Source organism: Bacillus rossius, chromosome 1, assembly GCF_032445375.1.
Source record: "Bacillus rossius redtenbacheri isolate Brsri chromosome 1, Brsri_v3, whole genome shotgun sequence".
NCBI classification, from domain to species: Eukaryota; Metazoa; Arthropoda; class Insecta; order Phasmatodea; family Bacillidae; genus Bacillus; species Bacillus rossius.
This window is the reverse complement of record NC_086330.1, coordinates 24578744-24598797: the sequence shown is the minus strand read 5'-3', so window position 1 is coordinate 24598797 and position 20054 is coordinate 24578744. Positions and strand designations below refer to the sequence as shown.

Sequence of the window (20054 nt, the reverse complement as noted above, 5' to 3'; positions counted from 1 at the left end):
GAGACTGAGCCGCCGGTCGGGCTGCGCGCGCAGTCTGCCCCGCGCGCATGCGCACGGCGGGGTCTGCACCCCTGCGCTCTGCGACCGAGCATTGTTGCCGCTACCTGCAGTTGTCCATCCTCCATCCCTCACCAGTCTTCCAACCGTCAACGCCACGCAGCAGCCGAGCGGTTTTCGCGACTTCATCCGTTCTCTAAATGATCCATGCAGTGACGAATTTTTATTTAAAACAATTTTTTTTTGGACATACACGACATTCCATTTTCGCTAATGTTCGTTCGTTCAAAATATTAAATCTCCGAAAGTTCTTTACCAATTGACACAACTTTGCATTCGAAAACGCGCATGTTTTAATATACATTTCACACCTATGACAGGTAAAATAAAAGATAGGTAAAATTATATATAAATGAATGTTTGTGTTCGTTTTCTGTTTTGTAAAAACATAGATAGGAAGATATAGATAGAGAGAGGTACAGAGAGAGAGTGTGTGTGTGGATATATAGAGAGGTAGAAAGATACAGATAGGAATATAGAATTAGCTATAGATAGAAACATACACGTAGAGAGATATGGATAGAGAGATGGATATATTGATAGATGGAGATAGGGATTTATATGTAGAGAGAATAATGTGAGATTTATAGAGGGACAAATTTAGAACGATATAGAGAGATGCTTTTTGTTTGTGTACCTACTTCAAGCAAATTAAAAAAAAATTGAATGAGGCATAGGACGCATGCCGGGCATTAGTTAGTAAGATATAAAACATAAACCCACACAGAACAAGGATAAATCAACTGATGTCGAACAGATGGTCCCTTAACTATTTAGGCTTGTTCTCTGTGGGTTTTTGTTTTAAATAACATTTCTTATTTTGCAATCTTGAATTTGTTCTCATGAGAAACGGTGGAAAACTGCTTTGGCGTATGTCCAAAAAATTCTATTAAATCATAATTTCATCGGCCCTTCAGAATATTTTTCCAAATAAGTGCTGCCGACAACAGATGTTTTTTTTTTCTCTCTCTCAGATTTATATCGATATATTGTATCGGAATATCCTCGAAAAAATTCCGAGTCGTGATTGAATTGTTTGGAGGTTATTATGCAAAACAACTGAGCGCTCAAATGCAAACTCCATACGCCTGCATTCTGGTGATGCGTGACCGGCGCAACCAAACCACAGTTATAATCATCCGTCAGTCCGTCAAAAGTTAAGAGCTTGACAAGCTTTTGGCGGATGAACGGATAGACGCTTCATTCGAATGGCACGACCAGAACAAGCGTGTATTGTTGGTGGAAATAAAGATAATATACTTAAATTTTTACCGTTTCACACGTTTATGGTGTTTTCAAAAATCATAATATCAAAGCAGTTACCTTCATTTGCGAAACATTCTTTTATCAAATGGAGAGCCCTTATGTAACGTACAAATTTACGCGAACTAACAAACCATAATCCTAAAGCCCCAATAGCGCGATTTGGTACACTTTGTGATTATTATAATCCGTGTTCTATTCGGTCATTTAGGACAGTAAATTGACTACATGACTAATCTGACTTTTAAAAAAAAACATTACTTACAAACGGACAAGATTAAACTGAAGCATAGTCAGGCGTATCTATTGTCGCTCCTTCAGCTCCAACAAACAATACAAATATATATGTAGGCTATATAGCTTGTAATGAATTATTTATTGACATTGAACATTAAAATAAGGCTTCATAACAGTTATTTTATCTTTAACTAACCATTTTCAGGACCATCGTGATATTACGATTGTAATGTTATTCTGGTAACAAATTGAAACGAGAGAGAGAGAGAGAGAGAGAGAGTAGGGACGAGGGTGGGGAGGTGGCGCCAGCGAGGCGTCGCAGCGCGAGAAGTCTGCCTGGCTGCAGTACGGGAACCGGGAAGCCTTCATTTCACAGACGAGAGAGCCACACCCGAAGTTCCCCGAAGTTCATGCTCGCTTTTTTTTTCTTCCGTTCTATCTCCTTGTATAAACCGGTGTGGCATTAAATTTAGCGGTCTATTAGGATAGGTTACCTACATTATAAATACTTTAAAACATTGTGGATGGTTGATCATATTAGGTATGTATAGCTACATTAAAAATACTGTAAAACCATTTTATGGTTGCTTAGCAAATAACTTTTTAATATGTAGCTATCCAAGGCTAGGAAACAGTTTACATGATTTCACAGTATCTTCAATGTAGCTATCCTAACCAAATCAACCGTCCACAATGTTTTAAAGTATTTATAATGTAGCTAACCTAACCTAATTGACCATTAGTTATCATGAGTTACAATGAACCAAAAAAAAAACCGAAGATGTACGATCGGGGGTTTGGCTCTCTCGTCTGTGAAACAAAAGGCTTCCCCCTGCAGGACCCTGGTTTGCCTCCGAGGGACACCAGGCTCCCTCGAGGTCCCCCCAGGCCTCGCTGTAGGGCGTGGCTTATTCCTGCCACTTACCCCCTCCCTTACCGACTGGTAACGAGCATGTATACGTGTCTGATAACCTTATGATCGATGAGAGGTTGAACACAAAAAAAAAAACATGTACAAATTAATAAACTTTTTTATTTAAAAAAATCGGAAATGGTATGTTAAAAGTTTAACTCTGAAGTTTCCATCTCATGCGTCCTTTACTTTCTTATTTTTTTGAAAAAGGGTGAAGTAAGATGGGGGGGGGGGGTATTTGTGTGCGGCCGCCAGGGACGTTAGAAGTGGAAGTTCATAGACAAAGAGAAGATAGGAAATTTCTAACACGTGCACGATTGTGCAAGTATACGAGTGCACCGGCGAGTGTGTAAGGATGTGTGCAAGTATTCGAGGGCGTTAATTACGCGAGTGAGCAAGTGTGCTGTTACGTAAACATGCCATCGAGCGCTACTGCTGTTGCTGCTGCTGCTGCTGCCATCTGTGTTTTCCGTCAAGTAATTTCACAGCAAAAATATGCTAACTTTTATTCAGCTACCCTCTTAGCGTTTCATGTTTCGTTACGCTCTGATGAGGTCATCGCATCGACTAACCCTTACCGGCTGTAAAGAAATTTTTAATTCATAATTATAATACGATAATTGAGAGCATTTATTATGATGTCCCGATTGTGTAACATTCAACTAAAGTAATCTAAACGTGATCTGAGTCCCGGCAGTATCATAACGTCAAAACAATATATATTAATTTTTTCCCTTGAGCGTTAAGAGGTGGGCGTTTCGCTGAGCTGGTGGGTTTTCTCGGGGTACTCCAATTCCTGCACCTTAAACGCGTCAAGGTGAGTCGGCGAAGTTGGTTTTCTGTTCTATATTAGATTAATTTTACATACTTCATTGGTTTTAACCCTCAATCGGACAGTGATCAAGCCATTATGGTCAGTATAATATTACGTTAGGACTTGATAGCATTTTTATTTCGTTAAAATCCCATTTCATCCACGTTTTTCGCTAAGCGAGTTTCATTATCATAATTATAATACAAAAATATTTAACATTAATAGAATATGATATTCTAGGAGACCCAAATAATTTTAAACCATATAAACCATCAGTAACTACTCATATTCAACCATAATTATACTTATTCGCTTATGCAAGTTTATGATCATTCTACAATAAATTAGGAAGTTGCATTTCATTAATATAAATTTCAATTTTAGTAATTGTGCATTATTTAAAATGAACTTTCAATGAAATACGTTTTATACAATTAACCAAATAACTTTCTGATCAATAGTAATAGTAACAATATTATTTACAAGCATAGGTGCAAACCTAGTTGAAGACCATTATATCATCATAAGACAATTATATACTTTACTTTTAAATATATATTATAAAATAACTCGAGAGAAAATTACCAAACTAACTAATAAGTTTTTAGAACCATATATTGTGAAAAAGAAGAAACGATAACTTTAAAGACATAACTTTATACGCTCATTTGTGACACTGTTTTCAAAGCACCCAAATAGAAGACAGGACTATGCTTCAAGCCTTCATAATATTTGCTTTTATTTCACTGTTATTCACATGTTAAGTCGGTGAGGAAAGGGAACTAGCTTATTACGTGCTGTGCATTTTTTTCGTTGCATTATATAGCTTTATAGCGGAAACTTCGGTTGATTCACACTTGAGGGACAGAGCTTGAAAGTAAGGCACGCCTTTCTATACAGGTTTCTCGCAATACAGCTGCAAGTTGCGGGTTGCAGCACCAATATCGTCAGGCGTAACGTAGAGTCAACGCGGTATTCTAATGATACTTGTTTGTGACTGCGATCTTTTTAATCACCATTGCAAAACGAAAAATATTAAATGGGATAGTCTTAAGTTGAGAAGGGTGAATATCGTTAATCAATGAATGGGCTATATATATATAATATATAATATATAATTGTACATATAATATTTAAGGGCACAATATACATTTATTGTATTATTAGCTTTAATATTCACTATATCCAACCCTGTTTTATTAATTATTACACATATTTATGATAAACTAAAACTGGCACGTACAGTTAGAGGCTTTGGCCAATGCAGCCATATGCTTTCTTAGATGTATAGAGAAAAATTAACAAATAAATACCAAGCAAGAAAAGTGTATGACGAAAACATTAATTATTGTAGAAATTCAGACTAACACTACGAATAGAAGTAACATTTTTGACAATTATGAAAAACTTAAGAAGTTACATACAGTTTGCGTGCCCGTGTAGTTGATATTAATTTGTTTATGGTTCATATGTAAATGTAATCGTGCCAGAAATACGAAGAAATTATGTAAAACTTAACTAGATATAAATATAACAAAAGTTTCACTAATTCAACGATAAAAACTTATTATTCTTCCAACTACCTGAATGACAAACGTTCCTTGACAAATATATTTCGCATTCATAATTCACAACGAATTAGAATAATTAGATAATGTTCGTGGTTTAAATCCATTGGAAGTAAAGTGATACATAATCGTACAATGCAGATAAATTAGCGGTGATGTAATGCTTAGTGTTTATTAAATTTCATTTAACTAATTTATATAATTCGTATTATGTTTTCAATTTTTTTTTCCGCGAGGAAGCTGCTGTTGAAGTTTGGTGGTCGAATTCAGACTCACCCTGTGTAATGGTGTCAATGACAGGACTGTTCGATCCCAGCCCTATTCCAAATATGTATACATATCGAGAAGTTTATGAATCGACCAATAAAACAGGAGTGTTACCGCAGACTGTCTTCGTGTATTGTCAGAGTTCGACACACATCCTGTGATGAACCCACAGAGCACTCAAGTGACAAGTGTGACAACCTGAGGGGTAAGCTGGCGGCAGACTGCCAGTGAGGCGAGAGGAAATTAATACACGACACCGCCTAGCTCATTGCTATAAAGCATTCCCGCAAATTTCTTTTCAGTTTCCTAAAACTAGTGCGTCCAGAAAATACTGGCAAAGTTCAGGCTATGAAACTGTGGAACATACACCGTCAGTTTATCCAACTCTTATTTGTCATCCTATCTCACAATTTCCTATTAATAATGCTTTATTATATATTGCTTAATCACTCAACCTCTTTGCAATATAGTTCTTTACTCTAAGATACACCCCCAACCCCCCTTTACTTAAAACACATCTTTCATGTTGGAAAAAAAAATTAACACTTTGCAGTTGAGAATTCATGTTGTTCTAGTCTTAAAACCAGTATTAAATTAAATAAAAAAATATAGCCTATATGCAAGAATGATGCATCGATAGCTCTTATTAAATGAAAAACTTTTAACACAGTGGTGAATAGTCTTAACATAAGCATTTTACTTTGTTTAATATCTGCAATCAGATATTATCAAAAGTTAGTACATTAGTTTTTGTTGACACTATAAAATAATAAAAGAGCTATCGAAAATGTCAGAAGTATGTATGAAGCACTTCCTCTTATTCACGCGTTTATTTCCTTATAACATGTTTTTATAGATGTGTAAAATATGATTTCTCTGTGCTCGTCTGTGCTGAATCGCCCATAGCCTGTGCCTACATTCATCTGTCACCGTGTTCGTCTGTGCAGCCTTCATTGAGCAGAACCGAATATATATATATATATATATATAATATAGCTTGTCTGCACTGTTTATATTTTTTTTTCTGGTGTGCCTCGGGATTAGTTTCATAATCTGTGCAGAAATTTTGTCTCGTCTGTTGTTTCGTTGACACCTTCAACTTCAGGAACCATCACATGTTTTGTAGATTTTTTTTGCTGGAAAACCATTCTCTGCATTGACATGGGTCCAACATTTATCCACGAGTCTCTAAATATAAGTTTAATGCTAGTAATTTCGGAAAGAACTTTTTATAACCAATTTTTAAAAAAATGTTGATACGGTTGTATTCATAATTTTACATTTAAATATTAAACTACAGTAAATTCTGCAGATACCTATATTTTGGACAAATTTGAACGTGAAAGAAAAATTAACTCTTATGTAAAATTTATATAAAATTATTTTAATTTTTCTCATGTAAGTCGAATAAATGCAAAAGAATTTAAGGGCTCCGCCTACCCGGGCACACACACGGTGCGCAGAGCTTCAGGAAAAACAACGCGATTGCTAAACTACTCAAGATATCCGGATGGAGTCTTGATTACGAAAAGCATTTAAGAATTCGCTGAGGGCTGAAAAGTACTTTTGATTTTGTAATAAATTTTTAAACTGTAATTTTAGAAAAGTTAAAATGGCTACAACGCATGTTTTCAGAGTAGATTTTAGGCGTAAAACAACCGGTACAGATTCTTGAAAACACTAAAGGGACTTGCATTACACCTTTATCTTCATTTCTCCGCAATAAAATGTTACGGTCACCGCTCAAATTTCACAGTTATCCTGTGACGACGAGAAGACTGCGCGCCAATTCAGAGCCTTGCGCTTAGAGGCTATACCGCGCTAGAAATACCAGCGAGCGTCGCGCTTATCATCCCGCCTCGCTAACACAGATACACCCCTGACGAGGCGGGCCCCTTAACTGTTTGTCGTAGGAAATATCAAGTTATATTCATACAAACTTTTTAATAAAACCTTTTGTTACATGGTATAATAGATACAAATGATGCATGTTAAAACAGTTTGGCACACGCGCGAGGTAGAGATGGAGGGACGAGCGTCAGAGACAGCCGCACGCCCTCACGATCATGTCCAGGTAGTTGCGCGCGGCGACTGTGTTCTCGTCGTGGTGGTGGTAGAGGATGGACATGGGCGCCAGGCGCGAGGAGTTGCCCAGGTGCGCGAGCAGTTGCCCAGGTGCGCGACGGCGTGGTTGGAGGGGCGCAGGCGCGATTCCGCGGGGGTCGCTGCAGTCGCCGCGGCAGGCGGAGGCGTCCAACACCCTCGGCGCGATCACCCAGTCCTGCCCGCATCCCCCCTCCACCCCCTGTCATACGTCGCGCTCGCGACTACATGGGCAGCGGTGGGGGATTTCGGCAGATGAACACGAAGGGAGGATAACCTTGCACTCTGCTGAGTAACCTCCACCACACATCTGTGCTTGTTGCGTGAAAAAGGGGTTAGGCACAGTCCCTAACAAAAGTTTAAGACCACATACTTATTTCATATAAAATTACCCTAGTTATAATCTCATGGATATTTTGTAAACAGCGCAGACCTTGAGACATCTCCTTATCCAACCAAAAAAAAAATTGGGATACGACATTTAGTTTTCGAGATACAATTTTTTTTTTGCTTACGATAGTACCTAGTTGTAAAAAAAACTACATTTTTAATTGTAAAATATTTTGTAAATATTAAACCATTTGGTTAATTTCTGATTCAATTTTTTTACTACCATTTAGATAAGTGTGAGATTATTTTAAGGGAAAAAAAATAATAAAAATATTTTATACAAGAATTGTTTTTTTTTTTTACTTTTTTAAAATATAGGGATAAAATAATGAAGTGTATTAGCATGTCAGTATATTTGAAGTCAGTTTTTTTAGCTTTATTAACTGCTTTAGAAATTTGGAAACTCATTAATCGTTTTAAAATAACGTCTCTAATTTCCCTTATCAATTTTCGCAAACTTGCATGTGAATAATAACTCATTTTTGACTTAACCCCCTTCACGCAGCAAGCACAAATATAAGCCCTTTATATAGATACGAACGTGCATCTAGAGAAGCCCACCAGAATAGCAAAATAAAAAAATTCGATCTAGTGTAAAACCTCACGCAAGTGAGCATAATTATAAACACTTGCGTGACTTTGTCGCTGTTAGATCATCTTTAGTAAATATCCGATGAGAAAATCTGACAAAGAAACAAGAAATGCAAGAACGATCTTAATAAATATATTTAAAAAAAAACAAAGTAATAGTAAGTCAAAAAATTAAACAAGATGGCGTGAGAGACTGATCCTTCATATTTTCAACAGTTTTCTTTGAGAGCTAAACATATCAATGAATTGAAAACTAAATTAAAATTTCTTGAAATTTTGGTTACTTTTATGACTTTCTAAAAATGGTGACTAAGAGGACTTTCATGATATTAGAGCCACGCTAATATCGACCCATTAATTTCTTTAGATATAAAAACTATGATTATTTGCTGGGTGAAATATTCTAAACAAAACGTGGCAACTTATATGGACTAAAATAATTTAAAAAAAGAATTAATTATATTTTTAAAACTTTTGCAGGCTTTATCGATAAATAATAATTTCATGGACGATCGCCATTGCTGGGCAACAAACATGAAATAATAAACACACGAAGAACATGGCCAAATAAGCTGTTAAAATGTTTTATTTGCTGGTGTTTGGTTTTTCACGCATGGAGATACAGTAGGTGAAATCCAAGAAATGATCTCAACCCACTCTTGGTTAAGCGAAAATTGTGCAGTCACTAAAGGATTACCAATTGAATTGATTGCAATATTATTACCAATATTAGACTAAAAATTAAGTTCGACCTTAATCAGACTCAATCGACTGGGCAGCCTACCATGGCTGCGAACGCATTTACGAGTATTGTGTACGTATAAAGTAATTATTTGTTAAGCTAATAGATGGCGCTTTTAATGACAGTGTGTGGGAAGCTAATAAGGTTTTTGACGTGACAACGTCTAATAAATCGATGAACGCCGGCTGCACACACGAAAAAGTGTACCGTAACACACATTGTCCCGTTACGCTGTGTCCCGTTACGCTCATTGTACGCTTGCGCCGCATCTCTCTCTCTTCCACTCGATTGGAACAACCATCCATTTGACTTTTTCGAGGCGCATTAAACTTGAAACACTCCCATTCGTTTCCTACTTTTCCTATCATCGTCCTATCCTTAACAGAATAACACAGTTTGGAAGAAGTTAAATAGCAAACATCTATAAAAGTTATAGTTAAAATAATCTTTTCGTTAAAGTAATAAACATATTTGAATTAATGAGTGTAAATAAAAGTAAATTTATCAATTAAATTGTAGATTTCATTTCACTCCTTCTTTGTATCCATACAAAATAGTGATAATTCAATAAAAATGATTCAATTTTATTCATAAAAGTATGCAATCATTTCATCAATGTTTTGTTAAGACGTTGTCACGTTAAACTATCGTCCGTAAACCGACTTTACAGACAACCAATTTTTTAAATGTGAGCTCGGTAATGAGCAAATAAATTCAGCTGTCATTTGTTCTCAAATGGTTAATGTTGCAAACTCGGACACGAAATTTAACGTAGAATTCTTTAAAATAATGCCCGCGCGTGATAAATAAAATATCATATTTGAATACCATGTAATTTCTGAAAGCGAATAACTCGCACACCTTTTAGAACGCGGTGACGGAATTGTAATCGCTGCTTGCCACCACAAGAGAAACGGCACCGATAAAAGCAATAAAAGCTTTCAACCTGATTTTCAACAAGGATTTTTTTTAAAATAAAGTACATAACTTCTCCGGCATTACTAAAATATTATCCTGAAGCTTTTTAAACACACAACACTAACCATATATTTACTCAAACGAATGAAATCAGTCAAGTTGTTTGGGGCCGAAGCCCGGCCATGCCTCTCCACCTCCACCTCCTAGGTCTGAACTCGTTAGGGTATAGCCAGGAGCACTAACTTTTCTTCTTTTCATCCAGATGACAGCCGATGTTTCGCTGGGCATCTGGATGTTGGCCTCAGATGTTCTTTGTACCGATTTTTGGAATGGTTTTCACCATTCTCTTGCCTCGACCTTAAACAACTTATCCATTCTGTTCACCGCCGTGCCAGCAGCCAGAATAAAGCTTTGTCAGTTAGTAAATTCCGTTTCCTCTTGCGTCCACGCATAAAATTGTTGCACGACGGTGGTTGTTAAAAACACTTCGTGTCAAGCCACGTGGGATCTCACGCATGTTCCTGCATTGGGACGGTTTCCTGTACCCAATGCAGACCCATAACGCGGGCACTGATCCCACCGCCTTTCTTTGGGTTTTCGATCTGTTCCTTCTTGACTTGTCCTTTTTGTAAAATCTCTCTTCTTTGCCATCCTGCTGCGTCCGCAGCCTCTTTCCGTCTCCTGCTTTCTGATTCCCTTCCTGTCGCTCTTGTTCCGTCTTCTTTTGTAAAATCCATGATGTCAGGTCTTATAAAATACTTATTCAGGGGTGTTAAGCCCTGAATAGGTCTTCTGCGGTAAAAATAGTCATTGGTGGTAATCTGACTATGAATGTCTCTTCCGGTTCGTGTTGTGGTTTGGCTTGTCTTGCTGGAGGACTTTCTACAACCTTTTAACGAGCTTGTATCCATTAAAAGGCCGTGTATGATCGAACACGAATCGACCATAGGTCCTTTCCGCTTGCCTTTTGAGTTCTAGGAAATCGATGTTCATTCCTAATCTTGAGAAGTTAACCTGTAACAGCTCTTTCAACTGGTCGATCTCCAGAGGGATGTTGTTTCTTGCCAGCATATGCCTGTCGACTGCATCCATGTTTGGGAAGTTTATCTTATCTCCTCCTTCCATGCTACGAAGTATCACAGCAATGGCAGCCTTCTGGATCTTAGGCTCATCGAGACGAGACATACGCAAATCATATTCGAACTTGGCATACATTTCTGCTGGATTTATGCTTGATCCATCCACCTGGTGTATCTCCGGGAGTTCTTCCAGTTGAACCGCCGGCACAGAATTAATCTCATAGTCTAGTAGTTCTTGTTGTCTTTTCTGGAACAATATTAGTTCCCTTTGTTTTGGATCTGATTCGTCTAGTTCTTCTAGGCGTTTAGCATATTCATGCTTAGTTCTTCGTTGCTGATCACGAATTATTTTTTGTACAGGTTCAGCATTTCTGCCCTCCCTGACGAAACAAACAGGTCTCCATGTAAAAGGCCATATTTTGTTAATACATGTTTCACTCCCCATGGTGTTCTGTGGCTTGTCCTTCAATTGCCATCCATGCATCAAATTCTTCCAATCTTTTGCTGATTTCATGCACATATTCTCGCCAGGTGTTAAAGCTATGTTTCTGTAGCATTTGATCCATGTTTGCCATGTTTAAGTCAGCCAGATCCGGGTGTCTCGCATATCTCTCCCTGATGTCTTGTGTTTTGGAGCATTCATTAAGGACATGTGTTACTGTGTCTGGAACTTCACATGTAGCACATAGTTCGTCCTCTACCAGATTCATTGAATGCAGTTTTTGTTTGAAGTTCCCATGTCCTGTTAGATATTGGGTAACATAGTGATCAGGTTTTATCCATGTTTGCTTAAGTCTTTTTCGGATATCAGGGAAGAGAATATACGAGTATCTCCCCTTTCCAGACTGGTCCCATCGTTTTTGCCATTCGTCTAGTGTTATTTGTCTGGCGATCCATCTGTCCTCCTCGGTGATCACCTCCCGCGCAGCAAGCAGTGCTATTTCGCCTCTTTCCTTTATTTTCAGGTCAATCGGGATCTCCCCCGCGATTACCTGTAGTGCTTCAGTTGAAGTTGTCCTGTAAGCTTTTGTTATTGTTAGCAAAGCTGCTCTTTGCGAGCTTAGTGCAGTTCTTTTATTATGTTCTTTGCTGACTTCCGCATACCAGACTGCTGCCGCATAACAGATGACACCAAGGAAAACTCCAGTGTATATAGTTTTTAGTGTATCATACACTAGACCCCAGTTGGCAGGTGCTACAGCTCTTAGTGCATGAAACAGCTCCATTGCTTTGTTACTTGCATTGGCAATGTGACTCCCGAAGCGAGCACGTGCATCTATGGTGACGCCAAGATATTTAAGCGCAGTAACAGCCTTGACTGGTCTTCCTTTATAGCGAACTGTCGGTGGTCTTGCTGTGCTAAGTTTGCCCTTTAGCATTATTGCTTCCATTTTGTGAGGAGCAATTCGCAATTTGCATTTGTCTGCCCACGTACTGACGATCGCAAGGGCTTCTTCTGCCTTTTCTTCGAGCATTCTTCTAGAAGTACCGGGTATTATAAGCAAACCATCATCGGCGTACCCGTACATTGTGCAGCCCTCAGGTAGTTCTTGCTGCAAAAGTTCGTCAAATAGAACATTCCATAAGAGTGGACCCAAGACAGAGCCCTGGGGGCACCCCTTTGTGAGTTGCTTTTGATGTTCTGCTTGTCCCACCGTACACAGACAGACTCTTTGTTCAAAGAAGGTTCGAATGCTCTTGTAGATGTTCTGTGGGCACTTAAGTTCTCTTAGCCTCCACAGAATCTGTGGCCACCATGCATTGTCGAAGGCCCCCGCGATGTCCATAGTGACAGCCAATACATACTGCTGTCCACATGTGTTTATTTCCTTGACCACATCCAGGATTGCCAGTTCTGTACTTCGTCCTTTCCTGAATCCATATTGCTTGTCACAGATGCCATGCTCAAACTCCAGGAAGTCCACAAGCCTCTGCGATAGTAAGCGTTCATATATTTTTCCAATTAATGGGAGCATCGTTAGCGGGCGATACGAGCTGAGAGACCCGGGATCTTTGCCTTTGCCCTTATATAATATTTTAAGAACGCCGATTTTCCAGTCTTTTGGAAATGCACCTTGCTCCAGACAGTTGTTAAATAATTCCAGCATTTGGGATCGAGCTCTGCTGTAGACCCTCCATAGGATTTCAGATGTTATACTATCGTGACCTGGTGCCTTCTTCGGTTTTAGGTGCTTGACGATCCAATTGAGCTCATTGACTGTGAAAGGCGGAGTGTTCTCCGTGTTTGGTACCATTATGGTAGAATTTCGCTTTTCTCTCTGCTCAAAAATGTCCATTTGGAGATCGTCATCGGGTAACAACCCGTCCATTATATGAACTAGGTTCTCTTGTACTGTGGTTAGTTGTATACCGTTGAAGACAAGGCCAGGTAACTCGATAGGACTTTTCATTTTGTTTGCACATAGTTTATACACTAGTCCCCAGGGGTCTTGGTTCCCCTTTTCTGTGACTAGTTTTCTCCAAGAGTCCTTTTTGGCAGACTTGATCATTTTTGTATATCTTTTTCTAATAGCTCTATACTCCTCAAGGTGCAAATTCCTCAGAGCTGGTGTCATTTGTCTCTTAAGTTGTTTCCTTTTATCTCTCACCATTTTCCTCATGGTCTCCAGCTCGAACGTCCACCAACTGCCTCCTTTGCCACGATTTCTGAGAACAGTCATATGTTTGTTGCAGCAGGTTGGCGTCATGATCGGGGTCGTTCGTCTTTCTTAGATCGTACTCATCCATTTCCCTGATTAGTGTCTTATCAAACTGATACCAATCTACATTTTTGCATCCGTATCTTCTCCCTTTTTCGTTTTTAATGCACTCTGTTATTGTTTCGTGCAACTCAAATCTTATGAGTCTATGATCACTGGTGATTTCATCCAGTACGTCCCAGTCCCTGATGTTTTTGTGCGTTCTAATATCTGAGAGAGTGACATCGATGTATGACTCCGTGTCTCGTGCCGGTGAGACGTAGGTTGCCATTGATCCTGGGGTGTTCACAATCCAAAGATCTTTTGCCGTTATAAATTGTGCAACCTGCATTCCTTTTTCATTTGTTATTGGAGATCCCCACATCTCCGATTTTGCATTTACATCACCACAGATTATCACTCTCTCAGATCGTACGACAGCCATAATTTTGTCCCAGTGTCGTATATGCGTTTCGGTCTCATCTGAAAACTGGAAGTAGGATGATACCAAGAACACCCTTCTTTGCCCCAGTTCCAGGCTCAAACAAACATGGTGTTCGTTACTGATCGAGGACATCAGTAGGACTGTTCTGTCCGGATCTCTCACCCATATCGCCGCTTTAGGATTATCTCCAGCACTGTAGATTTTCTTTGGTATCTCTCGTATTTCCCCTCTGACAACATAGGGTTCCTGGATGAGCACAATATCTAGTTTCTCTTTGATGGCATACTTTGCCATTTCTACAGATGCGACTGCCGAGCCTTGGAGGTGGATTTGCCCAAATTTTATTCTTGTTTGACTATTCATATTCGATCCTATCTAGCTCTCTGGATAAAGCTCTTTGGTACTCAGGGCAGTCTGTTGAGTCGACTCTATGATTGTACTCTCTTTTTGCCTTCTTACAATTAGCGCATTTGTCCCCATTGCTCTTATGTTTGCACTCCTCGAATTTATGTCCAACATCACCACATGCTGAACAGGTCAGTTGGCCTCTGCATTTTTGTGCCGTATGGCCATAGCCTTGGCATTTGTAGCATCTGGTTGCTACAATATAGTCCTTGATTTTGCAAGAGGAAATCAGTCAGTAAATGCTTCCTACAAACTGTTTCGGCATTATTATTAGATAATGTTATTAAAAAAGTAAATAAAAAATCAAGTGACGTAAGTCCGCCAATACGCTTGGTACGTCCACCGAGGTTCACAAAAGTGACACGTGGTCACGTTGTGAGTACAGCAGAACAGCGCATGCGTCAAACTCCGAGGAATAGTGCGCGCCTTTCCAAGTATAACTTGAAATTTCAAAAAAGTAAAACGAATCTCCACATGCGACCAACTTACTGATACACGCACATTTTTAGGGTATTTTATTTACAAAAGTATATATTATTTTACATACCTTTTCTAGCTTAATTTAGCTATAATTATAAAAGGGTGGGATGATATTATCTTATACAAAGGTAAAAAAAAATTTTTTCCAAAACTCCGCGACCCCGGAGAAACCCCCGGATGGCCTCCGCATGGGGAGCCCTAGAAAAGAAACGGGCTCCCCATTTGGAAGCCACCCTGCAAGGTTTTTTGTTTCCACCCACCGTCTCTTTGGTAGCCTGACTTGTTGCAAGGGATTGTATTCCTATCAGACAAATGCCACCATCTGCCTGGGGCAAACCGCCTTGGAGGAGCCGAGCCGCGAACCCGGGTCCTACAAGTCACAAGGCAGGCGCTCTACCACCAGAACCAGAGCGGTAGAGCGACGATCGGCAGTCTTCTTAGCACTGTCATAATGTTATTCCACGAGTTTACTGTAGTTTTGTGTGTCATTAACACGTGCCGTAACATCTAACCTCGGTAACGAACAAATTTATGTGTTCGTATGTTGTTCGTTTACCATGAATTATGTAATTTCATAACAGTGAAATATATTTTGTTTAACTAGTCTGGCAATTTTTTAGTTGATTTTCTGCAAACAAACGTACTGTCCCGCTGTACACTATAGACTGGTAAAAACAATTTAAGATCTTGTACTGTCAATGGTAAAGTTTTTTCAAATAAATGTTAGATATTAAAAGAGATTGTTTAGTTAAAATGTGTGTGTGCTTACAAGCATGAAGTTATTGTATAAACATTTTATTTATTTAGTTTTAAGGCCACAGAAAAGTTAACTTTTTTATCACTTTTGGTTTTCTTTTTTTTAACCTGCTTAATATGCGCAGCTAATACTGGAAAGCTATTCAAACAACTGTTTGAAAATAACTTTAAATATTTGAAGTACTGGGGCAACCGAAAGCATAAATGGTAACACTATTGTGTAGTGTTCAGTTATTTTCATGTAAATGTACTAATTAACAAATATGTAAGTTTACATGAATATTTCTGTTCCATTTACAAAGAAAATTTACGGTGCACAACGGCAAACAGAATAACTTAACAATAAAACTTAAAACCTGAAAATTGAAAAAAAAGAAAGAAAAAAAGGCTATACAGAGACGCACAGGTGAACCCAGCGATGTGAATAAACATTGACGACAGGACAGACGAACACCGTAAGCAACAGTTGAGCGAAAAAACAGTTATTTTGAAAACCACAACGATGATACAGCAGACTAACACAGTATATGTTTCCTGAGACAACAGTTGCGACGTTTCGGGAGAGAGATAGTTCTTATTTCCTTCTTAAGGCACAAATAGACTGAGGTTTCTCATGACATACAGTTTAATGAGTAGGTAATGGCGTATGTCCGAAACTACATCTTGAATTAATTATTTAAAATGTTGTTTGGCAGTTGAAATTTTATTTAATGAACTACACTGAATTTGTTAAAATTTACACAGATACTGACTTTCTTTAAACAGATTTCTGTTTTGTTTGTTTTATGTGTATATTTGTTTACACTTCTGTTAACACGGCACATGTATTAGTTCAGAAAAGCTTACTCCAAAGAGGAAACTGTTTCTGCAACAATAAGTGTCAAGAGCGTAGTAGAAAAAAAAGGGGGTGGGGAGTAGGGTTGGCAGATTTATTTAGACTAATAATTTTATTTTACAAAAATTACAATGGCAGGAATTTCAAAAAGCACTTAAGGAATCTTCAACTAGCCTCAAAATGTATTTTCAAGCATTATATTTGTAAAAGAGTTTCCGGAGGAGGTACTGGCTTCTGCCCTCCCCTTCCACAAATACTGGCTACACCCATTATAAATGTGTAAACAAAATCACATGATCACAAATCACAAAATCACTCAAAACGCGTGAATTAAAATTTGGTGTTTGTAATTTTTGAAAAAAAAAAATAGTATTTGTATTTATAATATTAGATGTCAATAATTGTACAAGACATATGATGATAGCCTACATGGGATATTCTAGTCTGAAACTATGTATTGGTACTGTTATGCAATGATCGTACACTCACGCCTGTAACATGGGCATCAATACAGGGCAATCTGAAGATGAGAAAAGATATACAATCGAAGTTTATGGATTGAATCGTAAGACACTACCTTCATATTTTAGAGAACACAGGTTAGAATCCCGGCTGGCCATTGTCACGTCGTCTTAAAGTCTTAAAATTAACAGCGAAACATATAGGTACCAGAACAGACGAAAAGGTCTGTATCATCTGGCTTTAATAATTTCCTAACTATATAGGCTTCGGCCTGAGAGTCTTTCTTACCTAGACCTCCCAAATAGGTACACTTAGTTTAAATTTAGGTGAGCAAAAAAATTCTGTTCAGTGTAGTTCACGACTCAGACGTGATAGCGCGGTGATTCGTGTGTTTGTGTATAAAGAACCGACAACACTGGGCAGTACAGATTGTACGTTCACAAAAAAAAAAAAAACATTAATTTTGATATTATGCCTCCGATATCTGATATCACAGGCTAATGTTAAATACAATTTTCGTCGAATATTAATCTGTTTTGAATTAAAATGATTAGTCTCGTTTTTATAGTTTTTATTTTAAACCATTACACTAAAAGCGACTCGCTAACAAAGACGTTTTACGAGAAACCAACGGCCGCGAGTCTCAATACAGCCTCACAGATTTTTTCTGCCGATTCCTGAAATAATTATAGAAAATTGGTAGAATACTTCCTTACATTAGATCATGGCTAATTATTTTCACATTGTCGCTCTACTGTGGCGTTGTGTTTGGCCGTCTACATTGATCTAGCTATTAATCTATTCACGGGCAAGCAAGCATTTCAGAATAAGAAGAAATATAATATCGTAAATAGGCTATTCCTCTAGTAAACATCCATAAAAATGATTTCAAGGTTTTCATAAATTAATATTCTGAAATGTTTTCACTTAACCAGCTCATTTCAGTATTGCTAAATGATTTCGTAGTCATTGACGCAGTTAAAATATAGGCCTAATTTCACAACTGCTTAATCAATAAAACTTAAACAGCAAACGTGAATCGTTCTCATGTAAAGAAAAACAAACATTCCGTATTCACAGTTCTCAGGTTGAAAATGTGATTGTTTTTATATATTCTTAATGACAATTGTTTTTCTTTAGATCTATATGTAAAAATACTCTTCTAGTGGTTTTCTCAGCACGTGCTAAAAACATAATGCTGGAAGCACAATATCCTGTGACAGCCCCAACACGACCAAAACAACACCACAGACAAAGAAGTAAGGTCGTAGTGAAGTCAACCCATGAAAATATAACCACAACAGCCCACCAGAAACATAATGTGGGTATTATAATGATGTAGTAACGTAAACAAATTTTTCTGTAAAATCATTCTTGCTTAAGTTTATTTAATAGTAATTTTGATAGGCATGACGTAAAATAAAATCAATTGAACTGCCACATCCGTACTATAGATGGCTATACACCTGATGGTGACAATCTGTTGTGGCATTTTAAACATATGATATCAATCATACAATATTTTACTTACTTAACCGATTGTTGTCAGGGAATTGTGATTTTCGGTCACTAGATTGCATTTAATTTCAACTAGTGACCTTGAGTTAACACACAAATTTTAATCACAAGACTTTGTATGCTGCTTATTCCTACACCTTCTTTCTAAAACAACAGATATAATTTACTCATGTCGTTCGAATATTTGGACTGTATGGTTGCATTTTAAACATATGATATCAATCATACAATATTTTACTTACTTAACCGATTGTTGTCAGGGAATTGTGATTTTCGGTCACTAGATTGCATTTAATTTCAACTAGTGACCTTGAGTTAACACACGAATTTTAATCACAAGACTTTGTATGGTGCTTATTCCTACACCTTCTTTCTAAAACAACAGACATAATTTACTCATGTCGTTCGAATATTTGGACTGTATGGTTGCGTTTTAACTTGCGGTAGTTTTCCATTATGGCACTTTTCCGTCGCTCCCAGGCGGAATTATTTCATTATGGTAGTTTTCTAGTATGGCAGTCTTCCGTCGCCCTCCTTCAAAACAGAAGGAATAGTGCCATAATGCAAAACTACAGAAAATTACCATTATAATTGATATCTGTAGCCTTTTAAGTTAACCTAAGAAACAGCGCTACCTAGCTACGTATTCTATACGCTACTTCGATAGCAAAGCAGTTGTACTCATTCCATGGAGTGTATAAATAAATACGGCCGAATTCCTTCTCGTTATGGCAGTTTTCCATAATCGTACTTTTCTGCCTTTTTCGAAGAGGCCAGGCCAAATATTGCCGTTATGGTAGATTTCCATCCCCCCCCCCCCCCCCCCCCAAATTGTTATGGTATTAAAAATGTTGTAACATAATGGCTTATTTTTGGTCTCATCTTCCCCCTTATTTTCAAAACCACTGTGACTAACATGCCACTCCGTTTGCACTGCGGCTGGGACACCTACAAGGGCATAGTGGAGGGGGAGTCTCCCTTCCTACAGCCACATTTTATTTTTCAATAATAAAACACTTCGTTATGGCCACTGAATGTGCATAATAATTATAACACGTATTTGGACATTATCATAAGCAACGAATTTTTGTAGGGATATAACATTCACTTCAGGTTTTAAGAAAGTACCCCGGGGCCAGGGGCGTAGCCGGGGGGGGGGGGGGTTAGGTGTTCAACCCCCCCCCCCCCCCCCCTTAGCACAAATCTTTAATTATTTTCTTATTCATCACTCAAACAAATTTCATATTAAAATTAATAAAATTTTTACCATTACAATATTTAAATTTAAGTACCGAAAACTGCTAAAATAGCACTATTTTACACCTTAAAATCCAAATTTTCCCGGGGGAGGACCCCCGGACCCCCCCCCCCACCCCTTTAATACGGGGGGCCATGCTTATTAACACCCCCCATAACAAATCCTGGCTACGCCACTGCCCGGGGAAAAAATATCGTAACAGGACAATACGGGGGAAAAACTGGCCAATCAGCTTCGGCGAAGCGCGAGACACA

General features: G+C 38.2%; 1 protein-coding gene across 1 annotated transcript; it reads right to left on the bottom strand.

The window, feature by feature from the left end:
• Window positions 1–7157: 7157 nt before the first annotated feature.
• LOC134527072 (protein dbl-1-like) lies at window positions 7158–10955 on the bottom strand. Its single transcript, XM_063359803.1, has 2 exons — window positions 10878–10955; window positions 7158–7400 (listed from the first exon to the last, which is right to left on the bottom strand). The coding sequence occupies exons 1-2, from the start codon at window positions 10953–10955 to the stop codon at window positions 7158–7160; spliced, it is 321 nt and encodes a 106-aa protein (XP_063215873.1).
• Window positions 10956–20054: the final 9099 nt, after the last annotated feature.

Coding starts and splice junctions, on each gene's coding strand:
- LOC134527072 (XM_063359803.1), bottom strand. CDS start 10,955: ATGGATGCAGTCGACAGGCATATGCTGGCAAGAAACAACATCCCTCTG. Junction 7,401..10,877: donor AGTTGAAAGAGCTGTTACAG/GTTAACTTCTCA, acceptor GGATGCGGGCAG/GACTGGGTGATCGCGCCGAG.